The sequence below is a fragment of the Calonectris borealis genome, chromosome 20 (assembly GCF_964195595.1).
Source record: "Calonectris borealis chromosome 20, bCalBor7.hap1.2, whole genome shotgun sequence".
In the NCBI taxonomy this organism is placed as follows: domain Eukaryota; kingdom Metazoa; phylum Chordata; class Aves; order Procellariiformes; family Procellariidae; genus Calonectris; species Calonectris borealis.
In genome coordinates, this window is record NC_134331.1 from 5,755,275 (window position 1) to 5,779,075 (window position 23,801).

The 23,801-nt window shown below is 44.4% G+C and overlaps 1 protein-coding gene across 1 annotated transcript in view; it reads right to left on the reverse strand.

Annotated features, from left to right (window-relative positions):
* Positions 1–18,561: 18,561 nt before the first annotated feature.
* The window catches only part of STXBP4 (syntaxin binding protein 4), a 71,626-nt gene continuing 66,386 nt past the window's right edge, over positions 18,562–23,801 (reverse strand). Inside the window, exon 22 of the mRNA XM_075169608.1 lies at positions 18,562–22,592. Within this exon, the coding sequence (XP_075025709.1) occupies positions 22,481–22,592 (112 nt within the window). The 3' untranslated portion in view covers positions 18,562–22,480. The remainder of the gene's footprint in view (positions 22,593–23,801) is intronic.

Consider the following 23,801-nt stretch of genomic DNA (forward strand, 5'->3'; position numbering starts at 1 on the left):
AAGTAATGGGGATATTGGGAAACACCAGTAACAAACAAGATTAGTTAGGGATGTAATGAAAGCTCAACTTGAGCAGAACTGCTTAGGTTTTTATGGTTATTGACCATTACAGAGAAAAAATACTCAACAGAAACAGCATTTTCAGTGCAGCAGAATGACAGGAAAACCGCGCTGTTTCACTGCTTGACATCGAGTAGGATACATTATGTGCAGATCTGTGCAAGCGTGGAACAAAATGAAGCAACCACTGAGGACTGCATACAATTACAGAGCCTGCATTCCCAACGCGCAGGAGTTGGGAATTTCCTGGGTGAGAAAGCTGAAACAACTCTTCCCGATATACGGACCAGCCAGAAAAGCTGAGCAAAGTACTCGAGTGTGGTGCTCGAGCTGTTGTTTTCAGTCTCACACTACAACAGGAGCAGTAACTTAACTCCAGCCTGGCCACGCAGGCAGGTTTCATACCAAGTAGCCTAAATCGCCGGGCTGTCAAGACACCACGTTGTTTCTGAACGGGAGTGTGTGTGTACCTACGAGTTACCGATTTTGACTGGCTACGCTTTTCCAAAGGTGGTCCCCAATTCCTTCATGCTATTTTGACCGCTGGCTGACCCCACACGCTACACTCCAGGTAATTCTAACACAACCAAAACAGAGCTAATGATACACTAAATGGGTTTCTTCCTTTTCCAACCAAAATACCATTTGTTGGCATGTATTCTTAGGTTAGCATTCACCCAGAAAACGTTTATTTTATGGCTTATGAAGGACTATGACAGCTACTTAGTTTTTGTATAGAAAATATCTTGATTGGTCCCCAATTAAAAAAAAAAAAAATTTCAGCCAATGTTTGTGTTTCTGCCCCGGGTGTTTTCATAACAGAAATTTGATCAGTTATATGGCCCAAAGGTCCTATTTTTTTCAAACTGAGTACACGAGATAATATACCGTTTTCCGAGTTCATCTTTTTTTTTAATGTAACCCTTTTCTTTAGCAAAGACAATTTGAAAACACAATTTTAAACTCAAAAAGCCTTTACATTTTTAAGGGGTCCTTCCACCTACAGGCCAAGCACACCAGGATCAGATGCCCCTGTTGTAGCAGAAGCCCCCATTGGCTGCCGGGACAGCACAGGACCACGCAGCCAGGCTGGGGAAAACCCGGTTACAACCCTGGGGCCATCCTACCGAGACAGGTTTTGCCTCAGGCGTTCACAGCAGTGCTCTGAACACAAACGGACTTCGATAAATGCCTAGCATTGATGCACCGATTGGATTTTCTTTTTTTTGAGTAGGGAGACTTACAAACAAGCATCCGCAGGGCTTCACCCCCAGGCCTGCACCCTGCCCAGCTGCTCCAGGTGGAAACAGCCCCCGTGCTATGAGTGTTGTGTGACCGCCGGGGCCCTTCCCGCTCTGCTCCCCGGGGGGGTCCCCATTCGCAGCACACCGACACCTGCGGAGGGCTGACCTCAGCACCGCCGGCGAGAGGGACGAAGTAACAACGGGCCGGAGGGCTCCTCGCTGCTCGCAGGCCCGGGCTGAGGAGGGCCCCGCGGGGCGGGGCAGCCCCGGCCTTCGGGCGCTCCCGGAGCCGCCGCCGCCGTCACGCGGAGCGGGGGGAAAGGCGCGCGAGGGCCGTCACGTGAGCGCACGGGCTGACCTACTTTGAGCCAATGGCGGGGCCCCGGGGCGCGGGCGGTTCGTGCTCGCGCCCTCCCCCGTGCAGCCCCCGCGCGCTGCCTGCGGCGGGCGGGGCGGGCTCCTGCCGGGGCGGGCTCCTGCCGGGGCGAGCGGCACCGCCCAGCGCCGGGCCCTGCTGCGGGCCCCGCGCCCCGCTCCGCTCCGCCGCTCGGCACCAGGCCCGCGGCTGCGCCGCCGCCTTCCCCCCGTTTCACCTCCCGTGAACCCGCTTTGGCGCGGGAGCGCTCTGGCCCGTGTGCCGGCCCGGCGCCGCGGGGGGTGGCCCGCGCCCAACGGGTATTGGTTATTACTGAAGCGGCACCCGTCGCAGCCGCAGCAGCCCCCGGCCCCGGTTGCCCCAGGACCCGCAGAGCCGCCGGCCCTCGGAGGGTGAAGCTGCTTTTGGGGTGCAGGAATCGGGCTCGAGTCTTCGTCTTCGAGCCGGGGGACGGTGGGACTCGCTGCCCGCGCGTCCCTGGCGCGGCTTCCGTCGGGTCGTGCTCGGGTTTCTAAACCTGCTCACACCCATGCTTTTAAAACTGAACAAAGATTTCTCCCCCACCACTAAATGATTTTAAATACGTTTTTAAAAGGAAGTACCGCTTGTTTTTAGTAAAAAGTCTTCAGCACAGTTCATAAGAAAGGTGTTTTTTCCTCTGTTTTGCTGCGGTTCCTATTCTCTTACCTATTGCCCTTGCATAGTTTGTAACAGTAACCGGGATTTCTGTTCGGAAGTATCTTCTGGAGGCAAGATCGCAGTTTTTCTTCCCCATATAGAAAGCTTGAGTGAAAGTTTTCTTTAGGGATCCATCTAACCAGTATCTTCCAGGGAACCTACTTGTATTTTCTCCATAAACACAGATAAAAGTGGGCCAGGAGGACTGTGCAATAACAGCTCAGCATAAATGGTGATACTGATAGATGGAAAGATACCGGCTCCTGTACTGGACCACAGGTTTATCATCATCAACTTGTAATCTAGAGCTCCATATGTATTTTAATATAGATTGGTCTATAGAAAGAAGCCTTTCCTCTGACCATCTCATTCTGTCTCAGGGTTAAATAGGAGGCAGTACTGTATGTGCAGTTTGAGAAATCTCTTGAACTGGAGCAAAACTTCCTCTGATCAGGTATGCATGTGGTCACAGTTGGACTGCCAGTGGCACCTAATGCCTCTATTAGGTTGCTTTTAAATATGTTCGGTCTGGAGAAAGGAATTGCAAAAGTAGGAGGGAAGATACCAAGCTGCAAGGTGAAGAGAGAGGATAAATAACGCAGGAGAACAGGCTTTTGGGTCAAAGGCACAGGACAGATTGGGAAAGCAAATGGTTTACAGTAACTTAAATACCTACCGGTTTATCGACAGAGTGATCCTCACCTCTAGGCTCCTCTAGGAGCCAAAACAGTGGATGAAAGGATTGAGTGACATCCACAAAAAGAAAAAAACAAGAGGAGAGAATTTGAAGAGACTTAAAATTCAGCCTTTCTTTTAGTTGTAATTTGTCCTAAAACAGTGAAACATTCCCCGATCGGCCTCAGATAGCGGTACATTTCCAGCCATACTATGTGACGCATGACTCAGAGGTACATAAAAAGCCACATGAGAACGTTCAGATACCCACACCCTAACTGGAGCTAAAAGGCAGCAGCTTTTGAAGACAAGGTTGCGAAGCACCAAGGAGCCAAGCCTGGCCCCCACTTCCTTCACCATCGTAGAGGTTCTGGAAGTAGCCCTTGCTTGGCTTTCCAAGTGAAAGCTGCTACCAACAGCGCTGAATTACTTGAAAATTGATGTTTATTGTCCACGTGGTGTGCAGCTGAGCGAGCTGCTGTGGCTCCTCACAAGAGGAAAAATGCTTGTTGAATGAACCATGATCTGCCCCCGCCTTTTTTTTTTTTTTTTTAAGGTTTAATTGACTGTGGGAGAGACAGGTTTGGAACTGCTTTTGGGTGATGGCAGAGGAACTTCTCTTAAGTAATCTGGGATGGTTCCAAAAGGCATTCCAGTTCTCAGAAAAATAGGTATTACTAGTCATTGCTTATATGCTATGAGTTGAAAGATTAATAATTTTCTCTGCCAAAGTTTACAGTCGGCCTTTACCATGACAGTAGATCAAACACATGAACTTGCCTGGGCAGCTGACCTGGTTTGAACTCAGCAAGTGTTACTCTCAGTGATGACTGCATTTTTGGAACAAATACCCCGCTATGCTTTTTAAAGCACCCTTAACCTTGTGAAGCATTAACCAGCCTCTCAAGCCCATTTCAAGCCTCTAGTGCCCTTGGTGCCTTGGCGAATTATTCAGACCCAGTAGGTGTAACCAGCCAGATGACAGAACTGGATTGCGACAAGCGATAAGGGAGTAGCTGGCCTGTTTTGCAGTCAGACCTTCCCCTGAATAAGGACAACTCCCAGCTGGTGCCAATGGGAGAAACAACTTGATCCTTCCATTTGTTCCTCTGCACTCCATTCCTCTTCCTTTCTCACTTTTGGCTTGCATGCTGCAGAAAGACAGTTAGAAATAGCTGTTCTTACATGCTCAGGCTGTTTGATTTTGGAAGTTGGCATTGGTTTTACTGGCGATAGAAGAGCACCCACGAGCACAGAATAAACCAGCCCATCCCCAGGCAGAGCAGTAACAGAAGGGAGGAGTGAAAGGTGCAGGAGCTGAGCATCTCCTCCTTATTCAGAGTTTCTATTGAAGTCAATGACCCAGATTTCTCTGACTTCAAATGGCTGTTTTCAGAGAGCTTGCCGGAGGCATGGTGCTGGGGAAGGTCAGGCAGAATTTAGCCTGAAGTATTCGGCATGCATAGGCTTATCAGGTCTGGATCTGTAGAACTCGATACTGCAAACCCACGTTCTTCAATGAGGTCTGTGAAAGTCACTGAAGTGACTAGTAACCGAGGCTTCAGGCTTGCAAGGCTGCCCTAAGCTTGGGATTTCTTTCTGCCCTGTACTTCTGTGATCAATTCTGTGACACCCACCTTGCTCCCAGGTTTCCCTCTTTAAAAAAAAAAAAAATTGCAGAAAACCCAAACTAGTTTTTAATCCCATGGGCTTAGATTATTAAGAACCCAGAAACATGGTAAACATCTCATATCTGTGGGAGGAAAGCCTGACCTTCTGCAGAATACTGGGAAAATTCCTACAGATAGATAAAAATCAGGTTTCTAAACACACAGGCATTAAAGTCATGCTATGTCTCATTATGAAAGAATCATTGTAACTGCACATATTTTAAAAGAGCAGCAAGTAGTGCAGAAACGCACATTATTAATCTGTATGCAGTTTGTCCTGTAGGTTTAGATTCATTAAGTCTTACAGATGAAACTGGTTTGGGTTCTCCCCCCCTTTTTTTTAATGTACCCCCACTTTCTATTCTATACAGCAGCAGAACAGGTTCCCAACAGTAATGTCAGCCTGCAGCACCCTTCCTTAGCCCAGCCGGTGGGATTCTGCTAAATTATCATCTCTCTCTTATGGCCCATTTTATTCTGTTTAAACCTCTCATCAGAAATTTCAGTTGGAAACTAGTTGCTATCTCAGTATCAGAATATGCATATTGAATATGTTACATATCGGCGTACCAGGCTTCCCAGGTTTTTGGAAACCTACTTATGCAAATATCGTAATGCAACGTAGAGACAGTAACAATGAACGCTGTCTTAAGAGGCAAATGTACCCTGGATTCTGTGCATGTATCTCCCTACTTTATTTGATACAGAAAGTCTGATCAGATCTCTAAAGATTACAGTTTAAAAGGGCTCGGAAAAAATAGCGTATTAGTAACTTGGATTTTTTTAATGTATATTCAAACATAGAATCAGCTTTACTGATACAGAGCATCCCAAAGCTGAATTTCAGTCAGATGGCTCTGTGTTTCTCAAAAGGAAAAGGAGGTATTTTCCCATAAGCGTATGTTGGCTTTGTCTTACCAGTGTCCAGGGCCGCTGCGCGCTGTGACGCAGGATGGAGCAGCTGCACGCTGGGGATTGTGCTCCCAGGGAAAGGAACGGATTCGGAGCGTTCAAACCCGGAGTCCTCCTACCTCTCCTTTCCGCTGGAGTCAGCAGCTCGGCAGAAGTCCTGCTCCCCGCTTTGTCTTCTGAAAGAGTAGACTAATTGCTAATGTCTCCTACGAGGACAGATGCGTACAGAAAAGATGTACGCTAAAAAAGATGCATAATATTTGCCATTTAAAACAGCGTTCAGCTTTGTGCTGTCAGCTTTGTAAAGTTGTTTTTATGCATGGAAGTGAAATGTTTAAGTTAATTGAGATGAATACAATGATAGCTGGCAGCTGTATCGTAATAACCCTTCGATATACATGCAGACGCAGGGAAGCATAGAAGCATTGCTATTGTTTGTTGCTTTTTTCTGCCTCTGACTTTTTTTTTTTTTTAATGTCATGTTTTCATTTAAAGTTATCTGCCCCGATCTGCAGTAATGTGGGTGCATAACTGACTGTATTTGGACTAAATATATTCTTGTCCGTATGTTTTCCTGGCCAGGCATTTAGACTATAAGCTATATTGAAAGCATCAGGCAGAGTTATACTGAAAACATCAGACATAACTAGTTTAATATTAAGCCAGCTTTGTATTACTTTTATTCCCATTCATTTTTAAAGCCTTGTAAAAAAAAAAAAAATCTTTAATTAATTGCCTTGCAGAGTAAGTTGTTTTTGAAGGTTCACAACAAGCATTTTCATAGGTAGGTTTGGTTTGGTTTGTTTTTTTAAACCGCCAAAGGGCATAAACGTACTTACAGTTTTCTATAGCCATCTGACAGCATGTAGGCAAGGAAATAAAGATGCCCTCCTCCTGTATTTTCACTTAAATGGCTTTGACCTGGAGAATACATTTTGTTGATTGGCTTGAGAAAGAAGGCTGTGATTTTTACTGTTTGTTATAGCGGTTTCAAACTTATCAAAGGAAGAAAAATAGAGGCTTTTTAGATGGCTGCTTGCCAACATCACTAATCAGAATTTTAATGAGATTTTTCTTTTCGAGGCCTAAATTAGGTCTAATTAACCATATATAAAGCAAATGTATAGTGCCATAAAACGGATGCAGCCTACTGCATACAGAATGTGTTTCAATCACTTTACAAATAGAAATATTGGATAAAATACACATTCTTATGCCGTTTTAAATATATGCAGCTTTTTTTTTTTTTTTTACTGTTATGCCTTAATTAACAAATTGCCTTTAGAAAATGTGGTCCTAGACTTTTAGAACAACTTTACCATCTCTGAAGGGGAATAGTGCAGGTGCTTATGGCTGATCCCCCTGCACGATTTCCGTTCACTTTGCTGAAAATCCCAGTCCGACACTGACATTCACCGACTTCAGCCCAATTCAGCTATCGCAGTGACAGCACGAGCTGGGCCCTTTTACTTCCCCTAAGTGCTCCGTTTGCCGTCATCACGTCCTTGGATGGACCATGTGTTCCTATTGTTTGTGGGCTGGATAACTAGCCTGCAGCTCCCATTTCCCAACCATCACAAAAGGCAGGGTTATATTTAGTCTACACACACTGTTTTTCTCCAAGCATTTAAGACAGAAAATGATTAACAACTACAAAACATCATCCCCAAAACACGGCGTTGTTTCTTCCCCCGAAGTATATTTTGTGCAAAGAGGGATAAACCGAAAGGACTTTCCCCCCCCTGCAAGATTTGGTTGTTACTGAGGGTACCGTGGTTCAGTTCTCTCCTTGTCTGGCTTATCTGTTACATTGAAATATTTCAGAAAAGGAAAGCATCTTTAATCAGAGCTGCTGAGACGCAGCTTAATGCAATTAAACACCTCAAAGTATGGAACCGCAGCCTCCGCCTAAACAAACCATTTTATTCACATACTGCGACCATTAACCAGGAAGGCTCGTGCAAAGCCTTTTCCCAAATTTCATGTTTAGTCAATAAATCTCATTTTTTTATTCCAACTAAATCAATATCTCTTCTGATTCATTTAGCTCATGAAGCTAAAGATGAATAGCAGCAGTAACAGTGGGGGTAGAAAACCCACCAAAGCGCACCAGAACAGAATGAATACAAACCCCGAACCAAAACCTCCCCCTTGCACAAACTCCAAGTCATCATTTCTAGCAGTATTGGGTTGAAGTGATCACAACACTTGAGCAGGACTTTAAGTGCTCCTCTAGAGCAGGTTTATCTGGAAAGCTGTAACTAGAGTTCATAGTTTTATAGTTTATAGTTTTTTATTGGTAGCATCTGTAGTTAATAAGATAGTCTATCCACTGACCATTAGCTTTGCACTAACATAGTCATATTCTAAGTAAGCTTAAATAGCCATTTCAAATGTGTATTTCTTGAAGTGTGTAAATAAATATAATCACAGCAATTTTAAGGAAAGAGCCAAACCACAGGGCAGAGGGAGCCAGAATCATTTTGCATCTGTTACAACACTCAGGATAATGTTTTGGTTGATTTATAGCGGAAATATTTGTTTTTCAGCTGGAATTTTGGTAACTCAGAACAGATGTTCACAGCAACGTTGGAATACTGTCTACCCGTGCTTCTCTGTTAAATCAAGTGCTGTTACACATTTAAACTAATCTAGGAAAAAATTAATATACTGTGAAATTACTGATCTTACAAAAGGTACATAGTAATGGGATTCCAACTAGATCATCATTCCATTTTCTCCGAATCTCAAGACATACAATAACACATGCAAAAAACTACCAAAGTGCCTAGATTTCATCTGTTTTGTGACCCTGGATGGAGAAGAAGTGCTTGTCTATCACTATTTTTTTCAAAGCCTTGTAGTGTTGAACCAACTCAGCTTTCTGACTTTTTTCCACCTTCACTGAACTAGGGAATATTTAAACAAGGGGAGCGAAGAAGGTTCTTGTAATGAGAAAGTTATTCGTATCTCCTAAAAACCATTAAGAATTCAGTATATTATTTTTAAAAAGTCCTATTTATATCACTTAAAGACCTCTGACTACAGAGCAGCCACGAATACAGTTCTCTCTTCCCCGCTGATTTACTCGTGTCCCTCAACATTTAGCCAGAAAAGGAGAGGAGCACTTCTCATTAAGTCAGCTGGGGGACAGCGTGTTCTGAAATCCATAGACATCTTTGCATTCGCTTCAGGGGCGCCGAGCTCCTGAGCTCCGAAGTGAACGGCACTTCTGTCAATTTGGAGAGGCTTTTTTTTTTTTTTTTTTCCTAGGAAAGCAAGTCTCCTCTCCAAGCGCAAACATCCAGAACTATTCGCTGATGCGAATTCCAGATTGCCAGCGGAGCTCTTGCCTGATGTCTTTACCTTATGAGGTCCGTTGTTTCTTCTGGGAACTGTCAGATGCGCTACTGCAATGTTCTTGCTTCCCAGGAAAAATCCAAATAAGCTGGCATGCGGTTATTTAACGGTTATCCCATTTGCAGCCACATTTCCTTCCAGGTGCCATCACTTTATTCTTAATGGGTGAAAGCACTAACAACGTCAGAGAGGAGCCAGTGGCTTCTTTCTGTGAAGCAAACGTTTTGAATTACAGTTCCTGCATTAAGCTCTTGCAGATGTACACGGAGATGTTTACTCACCGCTTTGATGCACTCGTAATAACGCTTGACAAGACGCTCAGCCTGGGGAGGACTGTCTGCTGGTCGGTCTTCAGGGCCGTCAGCTGAGAGAAGGAGAGGCAGAGCGTGTGGAGCACGGCTTCTCTTTTGGCCTCAGCTATTTTACACCAGTATCTCATCCTGAGAGATGCACTAGTAACATTGGAAGAAGTGGAACCTCTTGTGCAAATGCAGTACAAATGCAGATTTTACTAGAATATATTCTTTGCAGGTTAATATTTATAGTGGTGACATGAGTCACCTTCTTAGATACCACGGATACAGCATTTCATCCCACAGCTCCATTAAGTACAATCGGCTTTTCACAATATTTTGCACTTGCACTGGTACAACCAGGTGATTTTTTTGCTCCTCGGGACACTCCTTCCTCTCTGTCCTGTCCAGAACTGGAGCCAACGGGCACTGAAATGCCCCTACGGCCAAAAGCGTCCTTGCAGCAGAAACAGATCTTCAGCTGCTGTAGACTTTTGGACGAGCTTTTTAGAACACTTCTCTGATGCTTTGCTCAGACATCCAGCGCCGTTATTTTATGGTGGACGTTACCTAACTGACTTGCCAACTGTCAGATTATGTGAGTTCCTCCTTGGAAAAGCTCTCCCTTCTGCAAGCAGGGCTGTATTGTCTCGTTATTTGAACGTCCTTGAGCCCGCACCCCCGAGAGACCAGGGTGCTGGGCTCTCACCGCTGTCTGCATCCTGCACTCCTGGTTGTGGTCTGAGAAATGTATTCACTCTCGGTCTGTTTACAATCCATTATATTTGGGGTTTAAGCTACAGGGCACCTCAAGACTGAGGCCCCAGCTGGGTGGGAAGAGCCGTGCGACGACACTGAAAGGTGCAGAACTAAATCTGGTATTTATCACGCATGTGGTCCAGGAGTTTTCATCACTGGAAATGATCTTCCGTGTGTTATCAGATGGAAAAGTTCAGAACCATTTTTGTAATACTCTGAAGAATAAAATTTTCTTCTAATTTAAGCCCTTACACCTGATCTGCAGCCTTCACTTACCCGGACAGGGGTTAAGGCACGAGGCTGGTGACCCATGCTCATCTCTCCAGCCTCTGCCACCGCTTGCTGCGTGACCTTGGACAAGTCTCCCAGTTTCTGTCCGTGTTGTCTCTCTGTCTCCAGCAGGAGCAGGTAGGAGGATCTTCAGAGAGTAACATCTACATCCCAGGTGAATATTTGCAGGCGTTAGCTGTGTGATTCCATATGTAAATAAGGTAACGAGGTCTATTAAGGACATTGACAGATTGCAAGCCTCTTGTACGCCACAGCCAGGTACTTGTTTCAAGTAATAAGTCCTGTAGCAGTACATTACACTTCTCTGAACCTCGCAATACCCTCCCGTTGCTCTCTCAAGCCCTGTTTGAGCTGCTCAGAGCCTGGGAGACGGCATCTGCTTCGGAACAGAGTCGGTATGGATTTCGGTTATTGCAGATTTCTGCGCTTTGCTGGCACAGACAAACAGTCTAATAATTGCTTATCATAAGAAATCCAAACTGCCTAGATCCCAGTTAGATTCTGTGGGTTTGATCCTGCCGGGGGCTGAACGCTTCTTGAGAGCTGGGCCATCCTCAGCACATCAGAGGGGGTAAAGGCACGCTGCTGCTGCAGGTCCAGCCTGGCTTGGGGAGGGAACCTGGGCAAGACACCGCACGAAAACACCTTGGTTACTCTGGGTTACTAGTAGCCAAGACTAGTTCACTTATGAGTTGCACCGAGGTCCTCTGGAAGTCAGTCAAAGGCTTTATTACGCTAAGATTAGTAGCTCGTGAGTAATCTCTACTAAAACAACTCACTCTCACTAGGCTGCTGAAATTTCTCAGGTGCTGTATCTCGCTGCCACGTAGACTGGTTTTTAAAATCAAAGAAATCTGTGGAAATATTGCATTTCTGGCATAAGGGTCAGAAAAGGGCCCGTCGTGGCCCAGGCACTGTCTTTTCTGAAAAGGTAACACTGGCTGTATTATAAATGTAAGATTTGCTGTCATCTGATGGTAAATTTTAACCAAAAGTAAGATACGCGTGAGTTCGTGGGAGGGGATGTGGTGGCTCTAACGCACGTCGCAGTCACAGACACAAAATGTTGCGCTGTGGGTTCATTTAGAGAATACACATCTCGGCACTCAGACACCCTTATGATGAGGCACCAGCACAGGCGGCGCTAATGAGAGTTTGCAAATCAACTGAGAAAAAAAATTAATTTTAAGCTTTCCAGTTGTATAATAGATAACAGGAGATGTGATTTCTTTTCAATACTTACAACAGTTCCACTCGAAATTAAAAAAAATCAGCCAGATTTAACTTTTTTCCAGGTTGTAGGTGCTCCAGGGGAGTAACTGCTATTCCTTAGCAAGGGGAGGTTGCACACAGAGAACCGGGCGCCCGGACAGCCTGTTCCTGGCCATCCCCGAGCGAGGCTGTGACAAAGGACGGCGGCAGCTATTCCGAGCTGGTGCCTCCCCAAAGTCTCTTTGCTTTCATTCAGGCATGGTTTTTCTTCTGCTCCAATAGCTGCCATTCCCTTTTGCAAAAAAAGATGTCGGCCAGGTTTCCTGCAGCAGAATTTTGCTCTGCTAGAGCCCTGCGTGGAAGCAGTCCACGTTTCCCTCTTCCCTTGGTTTTTAGGTACTATTTTATAGCTGTTCATGTGGCCACCATAAAGACCAGAAGAACAGCCTGGCACCAAGCAAATCCACCCTAGTATTGCCATTGGGTTTTTCAAAGAGGTCAAATTCCACTCTAGCTCTGGATCTTACCAAAGTAGATTCGGTTTAGTGACTTCTTCCTTGTGCCTCAGTGTTCGGACAATAAGGATAACGTTTGCTTGCCTTGAGAACTACAGAGGAATTGCGGCGTTCCCATGAGTATCAGTCCTGTCATGAACGCGGACGAGGCTCCCCTGGAAATGTGGGGACTCCAGGGAGAAGTCTGCTAGCAGCCTTTTCATCTTCTCATGAATAAACATAGGGAAAGAGGGAGCGAGATGAAAAGCAGGGAGGAGGACCCATGTTGCTGTAGAGCCGTGGATCTTCCTGGACATTAGCGATAATTGGCTCCTCTCTTTCTGGGCTATCCGGTATTTTTGCAGGTGTTTCAGTGTCTCCCCGAAGGGAGGAGAGCAGCCCATTGCACCAGCGTGCCAAAGCAGCTCCGACTGATTTTAGGTGACATTAACAGCAAATCAGAGGGAACAGGCGGCCTCGGCGGGAGAGCTCTGCTCCCTCTCCTACCTCGACTCCAGACATCAGCCCGCCTGGGGTCTGGCTTCAAGAGAGGCTTGAATCGATTTGAATCCCACTCTTAGCTATAATTTTAACATGTACCCCATCTCCCAAAATTGTGTGAAGCGGCACAGGGCTATCATGGCTGAGGTGTGTATCCAGAATCTGCATGTAAACGTGCAATCGTCTTAAACATCTCGACAGGTTAACGTTCAAGAAAATCTCTTGTTAGGCGGTAGTCACTGCCAGCAATTACCATGCTTTTATCTGTAGCTGTCAATGCGCTGTAAAAAGTGGCTGTTCTTCCCTTTTTATAGAAGAAACAGATGTTCTAGGGCCGTCTGAATAGATTTAATACGGAAATTGCATGCCTAAAAGGTGTTCTAGAAAATCCCATCATTATCACATGACTGATTTTATTCAGTGCACCCAGGAATTCAGCAGATCTGCTGGTTGTACTTTGCTTCTCCTCTTATTTGGTTTAAAGCACTAGTTTTGAAGTTTTCATTTTACTCCCCTTCTGGGGCAGAGGAGAAGCTGAAATGAGATGATCTATCATCGTTTTCTTTTTAAGGCAAACTTTCCGGTAGGGATTTATTCGAAACTTCTTGAGGTTTCATTTGGGTTTGTGATCAAGAGACACAGAAGTCGCATTTGTGAAATCCCATTAGGCTCCAGCCCCGGCAGGGACACGCGGCACAAGGCACACGGACGTCCACCTGACTCCCTGTCCTTCCCTGCCCCCCATGGCAGAGCCCTGCCGCTTCTCTCGGGGATTTGGGATTACTGCAAACTCCGTTTACCTGCCTGGGACTGGCGGGGTTGCAGTCTTTCCCTTGGAGACACGGTGGATGACGGGGAAAAAGGCAGCCGAGAACGGCTTCAGTCGAGGGAGTGCCCAGAGCGGGCAGGAGGGGGCCGGGGGGGTGTTGTGCTGCGTCAGTACCGTGAGCAACTACTAAAGGCAGTTCGTGCTAAAAGCGATGGGAGGCTGCGCGGTGCCCCTGGTTTTAACACGGAATTACAGACTCTTTTGTGGATCTCTCTTTCCTTTAAGCTTCCTGCACGGAGCTAGAATGGTCAGTACCTTTACAGAGCAAACTTTTTTTTTTTTTTTTTTTGATTGAGATCTTTCCACTACAATAAGCTAAAAGTTGTTAGAGCAAGGAAGAGCTTACCTGCTAGCGATCCTTTCCCAGGAACCAGCTCTCGCGTGCTGCGGATTCAAGGGCGTGATGATGCACCTGGCTGCGTGCCGCCGTCTTCACGACCAGAGTCCCTTGGCTTGCCTTTCCCACCTGGCTGTAGCAAAAAAAAAGAGACTAGATACTTCTCCTTCCTTGGAGAGCAGCAATTTCTCTCGGCCACATCAGGAACCAAATTGCTAATTACCCTGCAGTGCTGCTCTGGGCCAGAGCTGCCCCTTGCCTGGAGGAGTCTCCTCTGGCACCCGCTTGGGCCGTAGCAGAACTTCATTCCCGATGGCTAACAAGTTTTCTTGTAAGAGGGAATCTGTATTTTTGTGAAGGCGGTGAAGTCACTAAGGCCTTTTCCTTCACTTTCCTGAAACCGTATTCACTTGTAAGCAGGTTAATTTGTGTATACGTAACAGCCAGGGCAAGCAATGCTAACAAACCTGGACTGAAATAGGCTCCGGAGTTTTGTACCAACCAACCTCTGAGCACAGCAGTAAACCCGACTTTTCAGTAGCCCTCAGCCAGCCACAGGACTTCCCTGTTAGCGTACATTTACTATTGATTCGATTTTGGGGTTCTGTATCATTCACTGCGGGACTCGATGGTTATTGGAACGCCAGAGCCTGTATTACCACGCTACTTCAGCATCTAAAATCAGAATGGGTTAAGCACATACACAGAGAGCGTTCCCAAAAATGAGCACATGGAGAAATGAATAAGATGAGATTAATTCCATTTACGCATTTTCCTTTAATGATAAAATAGTTCCTTTCGGTTGCATCTTTCAAGTGGCCGAGTAACAAGACAGTCATACTTCAACACTGTTGGTGTCCTATTTCCTGTTCCTCTTTATTATTTACAACACTTTTGTATTTAATTTGAAGGAGTAACACGGTCTGAGAGTGACAGGCAGCTTTCTTAATGGGCTTGTCTGCTCTTGCTCATGCCATGACATCAATTATATACAGTTGTCTTTGACTTGGAACGTGTAACCCCCATGGTGACTAATTACAGTACCTAACGTTAGGGGCCCCAACGGCACAGGCTAGAGATTAATAAGTGGAGTTCAGCCTCCTGCTTGGGGACTGAAAGCTTCGCCATCCCTGGGGAGCTCCGTGCTCCTGGTTTTCTCAGGCCATTGGGGTTGGAAAGGAACGGTGGTGCATTACCAGCCTTAGGAGTAAAAATGAAAACATTAGAAGGAACCCTAATGCTTTGCCTTTCCTAAGATCCTTTCTCTTTCCCATATCAGTGCTATTATTGTTACATTTTTATTTTAGGCCACAAACATGATTTTATTGCTTTTTCCGTTTTAATCGTATGTTTTAATGAGTTCTTTTCACATACAAGAGCAAGGGTTGTTCTTGATGATTATAATAATTGGGCCATAGGGAAATACTGACTGCTTAATAGCTAAAGAGCAGGGTACTTAGAAAGAGATTAAGACATTTCTGATTCGTGTGTGGCTTTTGGGGGTCAGGGTGAAATCGTGACTTATCCAAAGCAGCGGCAAAACTACTGATTTTTCATGGCTTGCTTTTAGCCAAGAAGCGTAGCAATCAAACCGATATTCCCCATAATGACTCTCTTGAGAAGCTGGATTCTTTCTCGTCAAGACGAGTGATCACTTCAGCAAACTCCCTTGTTGTGAATAATAAGGCATCATATAGTTGCAGTCCAATATCTCTATTCATCAATATCTTCATAACTTGAAGGAAAGAACATAGCTTATGTATGTTTTGGAAAAGATGCTGCACTAAATTCTGTGAGTCTTGAGTGCATCGTAACCACTAAACAGACCATCGTCCTTTCTGTTGTGCTGAGAACAGCTGAACCTAGACGACATATATGCTCTAATGCAAGAAAATATCCTTAGACTGTAATTAACCCTATACATATTTAAGCTCAGCTAATCCTGGAAGTTGTAAATGAAGATCATTGTCATACACATCAGGTCAAACGTGGCCTTATGGCTTCAGGGACAGAATTTGCTAACCTCCCAAAACATAACTGGGAGCAGGAGGGGGAAAGATTTTTTTTTTTAAGTGAACAGCTTTAACTAGTTTGGATTTGACTCAAATACTGTACCATGGGGACAAGATCGGTATTGGTTATTAGATTTCAGCCTCCCATCCTAGTATTTGGAAACGTGAAGCTCTATTTGTAACAGATTTTGGCCCATTCCATTGTTTTTAACCATATGACTTAATGATGAATGATACAAACCTCATTGCATCTTTGTGGGAAGAGAATTCAATACTATTCTCTTGTAATAAAATAACTTATCTTAAAAGAGTGTTACGAAAATATCAACCTATTAAATCCATGGCAACATCAGCCACTGTCTGGGGAAAAAGATCTCAAATGAGCAATAAACAATCAAGCCACCAAAAATACGAACAGAATCTGGACGGTACAACCTGTGAGATGGCTGGTATTTTTAGTATTACATGAAAACAATCCCCAGGGAAAGGCAAAGCTGGTTACAGAGGACAAAGGTCAGGCTTTATTCATTAGTATTTGATTTTTGGTATGCTATCATTTGCAAGCAGTAAGGGGAAAGATTTACTAAGGTATTTAGGTACCTAAACATGCCTAGCAGCATTTATAGCAGCATCTAAGTAGGTTAGGTGCCTAATTCCCATTAACTCCATCAACATCTTTAAGCTGCTAAACATCTTTGCAAAGCTGGCCCCAGAGCCTGAGCTGACGGGTGTCTCTCTGAACTGGTGTGGCCGTGCTCCTTTGCGGGAGCTGAAGCTCAAGCTGACGCTCCGTGGAGCGGGGCGGTATGGACGATCCATAGAGTCCAGGAGCACAGAAGTGAACAAAGGCTCCTGAGCGGACTTGAAGGCTTGGTACTGACTTAAGCTAGAGCCATACAAAAGTCACTCAGCGCAATATTTGCAAAAAGGCCACTGAATTTTGGTGCTTGGTTTGGAATAAGCATGAAGGTTTCTGACTCAGGGAGTTTCTTGAGCTGCGTGTTAAGAATCCCATCAGTTCCCAGGAAAGTCAAGATTTCACAGGCCAAGTCGTAACAGCATTTGCTGAGCTTCGGGAGAGCCTTTCCCACTTGTCAATCCTGCGCAGCCTGGCCTGTTGCACAACCACAAACTTTTTTCTTAAAGGATTTTCCTTGCCTTAACTTAATGCCAAGAGACACCCTCCTGTCTGTCAGAAACAGACTTAAAGAGATCTCCCAAATCATTTGTTGCAGGTTCACAAAGCAGCCTGTCACGAGAAGCATTTAAATAGATGGTGAACGTTACGTGGGATAGATCAACCCGCGTTAAACACTTTGCTTGACTGAACCTGTCTCTCAGTCCTCCGGCGTGTCAGGTTTATCTTCCACAGCAAAACACAGGTGGTGAAACCCGGCGCGCTCTGGCAGCGGGTGTCGAGGTAACTCCAACTTGGTCCGAGGAGCAGATGAGGCCACCCAACAGATAGTGTCCGTGAAGCAAATATATTCTGAAGTAAACCAGCAAATTAAAAGGATAAGTTACAGGAATTACCCCTATTTTATTGTATTTCTCATTTTAGCGTAAGTAATTTCTTATTCGTTAATTTACAGTGGAGGCTAAAGCCTCCAGCTGATTTCTAGACGGGGTACTATTAGCTTCTCTTCCTTAAACTACAACCATGGGGAACATCCGTGAAGTATGTGAGGCTCCACAGAGACCTGCACAGAAATTGTAGCAAGCCTGATTTGCTTTTTTAGCTTCCTTTAAAAGTTGGATTTTGGTAATTCTGAAAAATTTTATGTTAGAGCAGGAAAAGTGGGATTTGTTCTCTCTCTCTCCTTGGCCGACTGTTGGGGTTTTGCCCCATTACGTGCCTACAACAGCTCTAGAAAGTAAGCAAGAGCTGGTTCAGTAACATGCATGGCCCAAGTAGACGAAGAAGTGATTTGTACTCTTTAATTACCTAAGAAGTAAGTTCTATCACTGAAATTTGTACTCTGAAGTACCCAAGAGATTTCCACCACCACAAATGGTTTTGAGTACAGAGAGGAACGGTAGTCTGCATCAGTTACGGTTTTAAAGGGGATGGCATTAAACGGGGCTTTCTAGACAAAGGCTGAGTAGGATCATTTTGAGAACAGCGCTACTTGAGAATTTAGAGTGAAATTCTCTGTACGGAGCCTGGCAGCACTGCAAACCCACGTGAGTCCTTACGGCTCCAAATGAAATCGGTGTCAGAACAGATTTAGTGCTGTAGGGTTGTGTCCGAGGTGGTCCTTGCTTTGCATTAAATGTCTGTGTGCAAATAGCAACTGTTGGTTTTTCTCCTCCTGATTGATCATAAAAATCTACAGGGGCTTTATTTATTTACTTACATAATAACCGTATCTTGTCTATAGACTTTACTGTCGAAAACTACAGTGCAGCCGTGACATGGCAGCGTGCCCGTGCACCGGCCAGCCCATGTGCCTGACCACTGTGAATATTTAAGTGATGTTTATGGAATGGCCAGCTCAAATATGTATGTCTGCTTATATTTATCTGGTGGGGCTGACGAAAGGATCGCCTAATTTACTGAGACGCTGAGTATCTAATCTGCCTGTGTGGGTATTTGTGTTAAGCTTTTTGCTTTGATGGGAGAATGTGCCATTTTAAATTTACTGGAATATCTGCAGTGTTTGAAGGGCAGTGTGGGGCAAGTATTCAGGTGAAGATTAACACCAGTGTGTACCAGAACAGTATTTTTCACAATCATGTCACCTTTACATGAAAAATAAATAGAGGTACAGGAATCACTTATGGCCCTGTGACCATTCCCTTTAAAGCTGTAGTTTCATTATTTTGAAGAATATAACGTGCACTTTCATTTCTTTCCCACTTAATTTTTTTTATTCTGGAATAAAAATGAAAAGTTCTTGTTTACAGTGTTGCATATTTTGACAACTGCTCTTTACAAATTCTTTTTAAGTTATCCTAGAACCATTTTCTGAATATACACAGTTCAGCTTAATCAAAATAATTTCACAAACTATTTCACGAAAGGAAGAGACAAGGAGAGATAGAGAGAAATAACCTAGGAAACAAGTATGCCAGCGTACAAAAATAGATTAGAACATTTGGAGATTGTAGGTATGAAAATGTAGTCTCAGTAACGGAGAATTTGAACTAGCGGATTATCTGAAGAGGTAATGCTTACCGGAGAAGAAGCTAGATAGATGCAGAGATCTATTTCCAACGTCTTTAATTTCTAGGCAAATTTATAAGAGGGAGAAGTAGTCTCCAAATCTCTGAAATGTTCTCATCTGTGGGTGGAGACGGTAAGCGGAGCAGGCAGATGGCCAACATTTTGCCTGGATTTCTCCCCCCTCGTGCACAGCAGGCTGGGCATCGCATGCTCCGAGCCAGAGATCATTGCCAGCGCCCCGGGAAGGGCAGGCAGGATGTGCAGAGCTGTCCTAACGGAAGGACAGCTTGACGTTGCTCTCTATAAAGTCTCTGCTCATGCAGCCCGCCTGATCCATAGTCTCTGTCCCTAAATAGCTTCTCCTATTTGAAACACCCAGCTAGCTGTCACAAAGCCACTAGCAGAATAAATCAAGACTGCGAGGGTCAAGTGGAGATTCAAACCACTCGTGAACGGAATTGGAAAACTGGAATCTATGTACAGTCTGGCGAGCATGGAAGTATGAACTGAAAGCGCCTGTCATAAAGCATCCAAGTGAGTACTAAGGCTACAGCAAATATCGCAAGGAATTCAGAACATTATATATCCTCTATGGGTCATGAGCCTGTGCCATTTTCAGAAAAGGGATTTAAATAAAAATGCTTCTACAGTGTCCAGGCCTGGAACTGAATACATGCTCTGTCCCTTCAGATTGCCTTCTCTGGGAACACGAAGGAGGCTGTGAAGCACGTAGAAGCCACTGGAGCAAAATATGGCTAAAGCATTTCTGTGTTATTGCTATGAGAAGTTTTCTTAGAAACGTAAGTTACTGTGGGTCTGCTGAGCAAGCTCTTCTTCCTAATCCACACCACCTGGGTAGATTCATGGATAATTTGGTTCTGACCTAGTTAAAAGTACAAAACAAATTTTCCTATTTGCTTATTCCATATATCCTGACACCTACTTCCAGCAAAGCCTGCAAAAAACTCTTCTGTGAGCTGCACTTTGTTCCTCCAGGAAGAACACTTGGTGATGTGCTCTACAGCTCACAGGCCAAATGCAGTCGATATTGCATATTATTTTTGATTCAAAAGGACCAACAGCTACAGTGTGCCTGACTTGGCTCAGCTCTGTAATGCTAAGGACAGAGAGTGTGGCGTAGGCACCAGAACGGCAAGTAAGTCTGGTCATCATATCCACGCCTCGGAGTGCAAGGATTTTTAAATCCAGTGCCACTCCTGCTGCACACAGACCTCCAAAAAATGTGATTGCACAGCCTCATTCCTTTGTATCGGCCGACAGAGGCGGGCTGGAGTGCAGAAGCGTGCCTGAACCTTTCCAGGGATGTTCAGAAGTCCTTAAGTGTGCTGCTCAGAAAAATGCAGATTGCAGCCTATGCCTTTCTCACGCTGTTAAAATCCTGTTCTCCTTCTTGGACTGAAGGTCAGAGAGAGGGTTTTCCTTTGGCATATTCATCAGTGCTTCTGCAAAGTTTCAGGTCCTTCTTTCATTCATTAGTCAAAACCTACCACACACACACATATATAAAGAGCCTCCAGAAAAACGTAGCATAGAATTGTACATTTGACAAAGCTGGCATCACACATTGTGCTGTGAATAACGAGATTTAAAATATTCTGTGCTAAACCCTATAGCCTGGCCCAGAGGGACCGGGGTGGAGACTGTGTTGAAAATACCTTTAAATTGTTGTAAGCCATGATTTGAGTTGCATGTCATAGGAATTACTGTAGCAGCAACCACCTGAACCAAGGGAGGACAAGCCTTACCAGAAGCAGTGCAAGTGCAGCAGTGACCCGATCTGAGCTGGCTTTGGTGCCCAGTAACTCCACACAACACATCACCTCTCCTGTCCCGAGTGACCAACACAAGAGATGGAGCCCAAAGCCATGGACTAAATGAACTCCATGGACATCTTGTGGACATTTTACAGACATTTCACAGGGGTGGTCCATATCCAAGGGAATGATATCTGTGTATTATATCAAAGGATGGGAAGGGTGGTGGTGAGTAATGAGAACATATTGGATAGTATGAGACCTGAGCATGACGTAAACGGTACGGAATAAGGGGTGGAGAATGTGCTGGTTTTGGCTGGGATAGAGTTAATTTTCTTCATAGTAGCTAGTACGGGGCTATGTTTTGGATTTGTGCTGAAAACAGTGTTGATAACACAGGGATGTTTTAGTTACTGCTGAGCAGGGCTCACACAGGGTCAAGGTCTCTGCTGCTCCTCACCCCACCCCACCAGCGAGCAGGCTGGGGGTGCACAAGAAGCTGGGAGGGGACACGGCTGGGACAGCTGACCCCAACTCACCAAGGGGATATCCCACACCACATGACGTCATGCTCAGCACATAAAGCTGGGGGCAGAAGGAGGAAGGGGGGGACGTTCAGAGTGATGGCGTTTGTCTTCCAAAGTCACCGTTACGTGTGATGGAGCCCTGCTTTCCTGGAGATGGCTGAACACCTGCCTGCCGATGGGAAGCAGTGAATGAATTCCTTGTTTTGCTTTGCTTGTGTGCGTGGCTTTTGCTTTACCCATTAAATTGCTTTTATCTCAACCCAGGAGTTTCACTTTTTTTCCGATTCTCTCCCCCATCCCGCTGCGGGGGGAGTGAGCGAGCGGCTGGGTGGGGCTTAGCTGCCTGCCGGGTTAACCCACAACAGAGGTACAGGGAAACCTGTTCATTAGATTGCACCAGCACCCCCTGTCATTTTCTATATCCTCTTTAAATCATCACCAATGTGTAAAAAAATGATTTTGTTCTACTTAAAGACCAACTTTGAGGAGGTGACTGATTTCTGCTGATCCTGGAGGTGGTTTCACAGGTTTCATTGTACTTGAAACTTCACAGCTTCCACTGAAGTATTTGATGCATGTATGTATCAGTTTAGCAGAGTTCAAAAGTAGAATAATTTTCATTCTTGCCTCATATTGTTGACAGAGTATGGTGTCCTCTACCAAAATTGTTTACTTTTACTTGACAGCTTATCAAAGACTCATTTTTCTAAAGCCCAACCACCAATCTTAAATATTTGTTTTAAAAGTCATTAGGGCTCCAATGCTTGTAATAAATTGCTAAATTTCTCTTAGCAAAACTTATTTGCAAATTTCCTCCGTAAAAATCAATGTTTTCAGTAGTTAAAGAAAAGGCATCTACATTACACTCACTAACATTGGTTAAAAAAAGGAAAAAGCTCACCTTGCATCTTTCAGTCAACCATCACCTGGTATTTACCATGAAATTACAACCAATGTCCCAGTCTTAACTCTCAGGCTGGTTAAAGCTGTGAAACTTTCACTTCAGGTCAGTGGAGTTATGCCAATAGAGAAGCCATGAAAAGACTGGATCAGGCCTTAAGATAAGGCTGATCCCTGCACACCGAACTGGGACAGATTAAGGACTGAAGGGAGACTTCTGCAGCGCCTGCATCTTTTGTAGCACCCATGAATAAACCCACCTAAAACATGGCAGAACTTCCTCTGACTTGAAGGGGAGAAACGTCATCAGGTACATTACATTAGACTAGAAAGTACGTAGATTAAAAAGTGTGCATCTTCTCACTAATGTACTGCAACTAGACAAACTACTTTCTGTCAACAGACGTCCTCAGCTCTTGGACCCGGGAAGCTCTCTTATTCCATCGTCATCATCCTCAGAGCAAAGCAAGCTTAGTGCGCTTGTTACGGGATGGATCCATGACGTCGTCTGTGTCACATGGCTAAAAAGAAACAAGAAAAAAAAAAAGAGGTTTACCAATCTCAAAACAAGAAATACCAGAATGAGTCTGGAGTTGTAATGATCATTATAGCACTTTCAAATACAGAATTCTCTTTTTCTTGCTAAATATGAGATTTTACAAACAAAATGTGGAGTCTTCTGGGTGCTAGAACCTGGACTGAAGGTCTCATGTCCCAATCCATTGAAGAGAATGCTTTTGTAAGAGACTCCTGATACAGACTGGTGATGTTTCCTGTTAAATAATAGAGCTGTAGACAACTAACCCAGCAACAGTGTACAGCCCAACTAGCAAAGTCTTACAAAACTCCCACAAACCAGCAAGGTATTAACATTGCCGTCATACCAGTTAAAGGCTGAGGCACAGTGGTCAAGAGGAAGTTGACCAAATGTGGAATCACATCACGCTCAGTTTGTTAGAACATGAACTAATATTCTAGCATCATTAAGCCATTCCTCTTCTTGCAGAAAAAGGTTGATGAATAAATCCAAAAAAGGATGTTCTTTACATGTCCTCTAGAACAAATTCTGGACATGCTTCCACAGCCTTTACACATTTAATAAAAGGGAGTCAGTACTACTTTTTAAGGCTTAAACCCTACCTTTGACATGCAGTCCAAGCTGCTTTATAATTTTCTATATGAATGGAAAGAACCTGATCAAGGCTCGGTAAGGACAGATAAATGGAATAGGTTTACTGTTTGCGGGTGAGAACAGTGCGCGCCTTATGATTGGTGGTATGCATGCTAGCCATACTGTGTGTAGGCAAGACACAGCCTCTTCTCCCTTCTGGAATAATGTGTTCTTGGTGAAGGAAATAGCTTCTTTTCACTTAAAAAAATCTTGCTAATAAATTCACAGTTTTTACAGTCAAGTCAGTGCAAAGATGAATTTTGTAATATAAGTTCATTACAAGAACTAGCTGAAAAATATTGTACATATAATATACACCATAAAAGACAAACAACTTCTTCTCACAACTTCTAACATACGGTGTACCTAAAGCCCATGCCTATACTCCCCTTTCAGGTGCACTGGTTAATTAAATATGAAGTGCCATGATGGAACTACTCTAGATTTACCTTTTCAAGTGAAAACAGATTTTGTCTTTCTGTCTTCAAGAATGCTCTCTTGAATATCTGATTATGGAAAGTGATATGTTAAAGTAGGAATATGAGTCAGTGTTCCACTA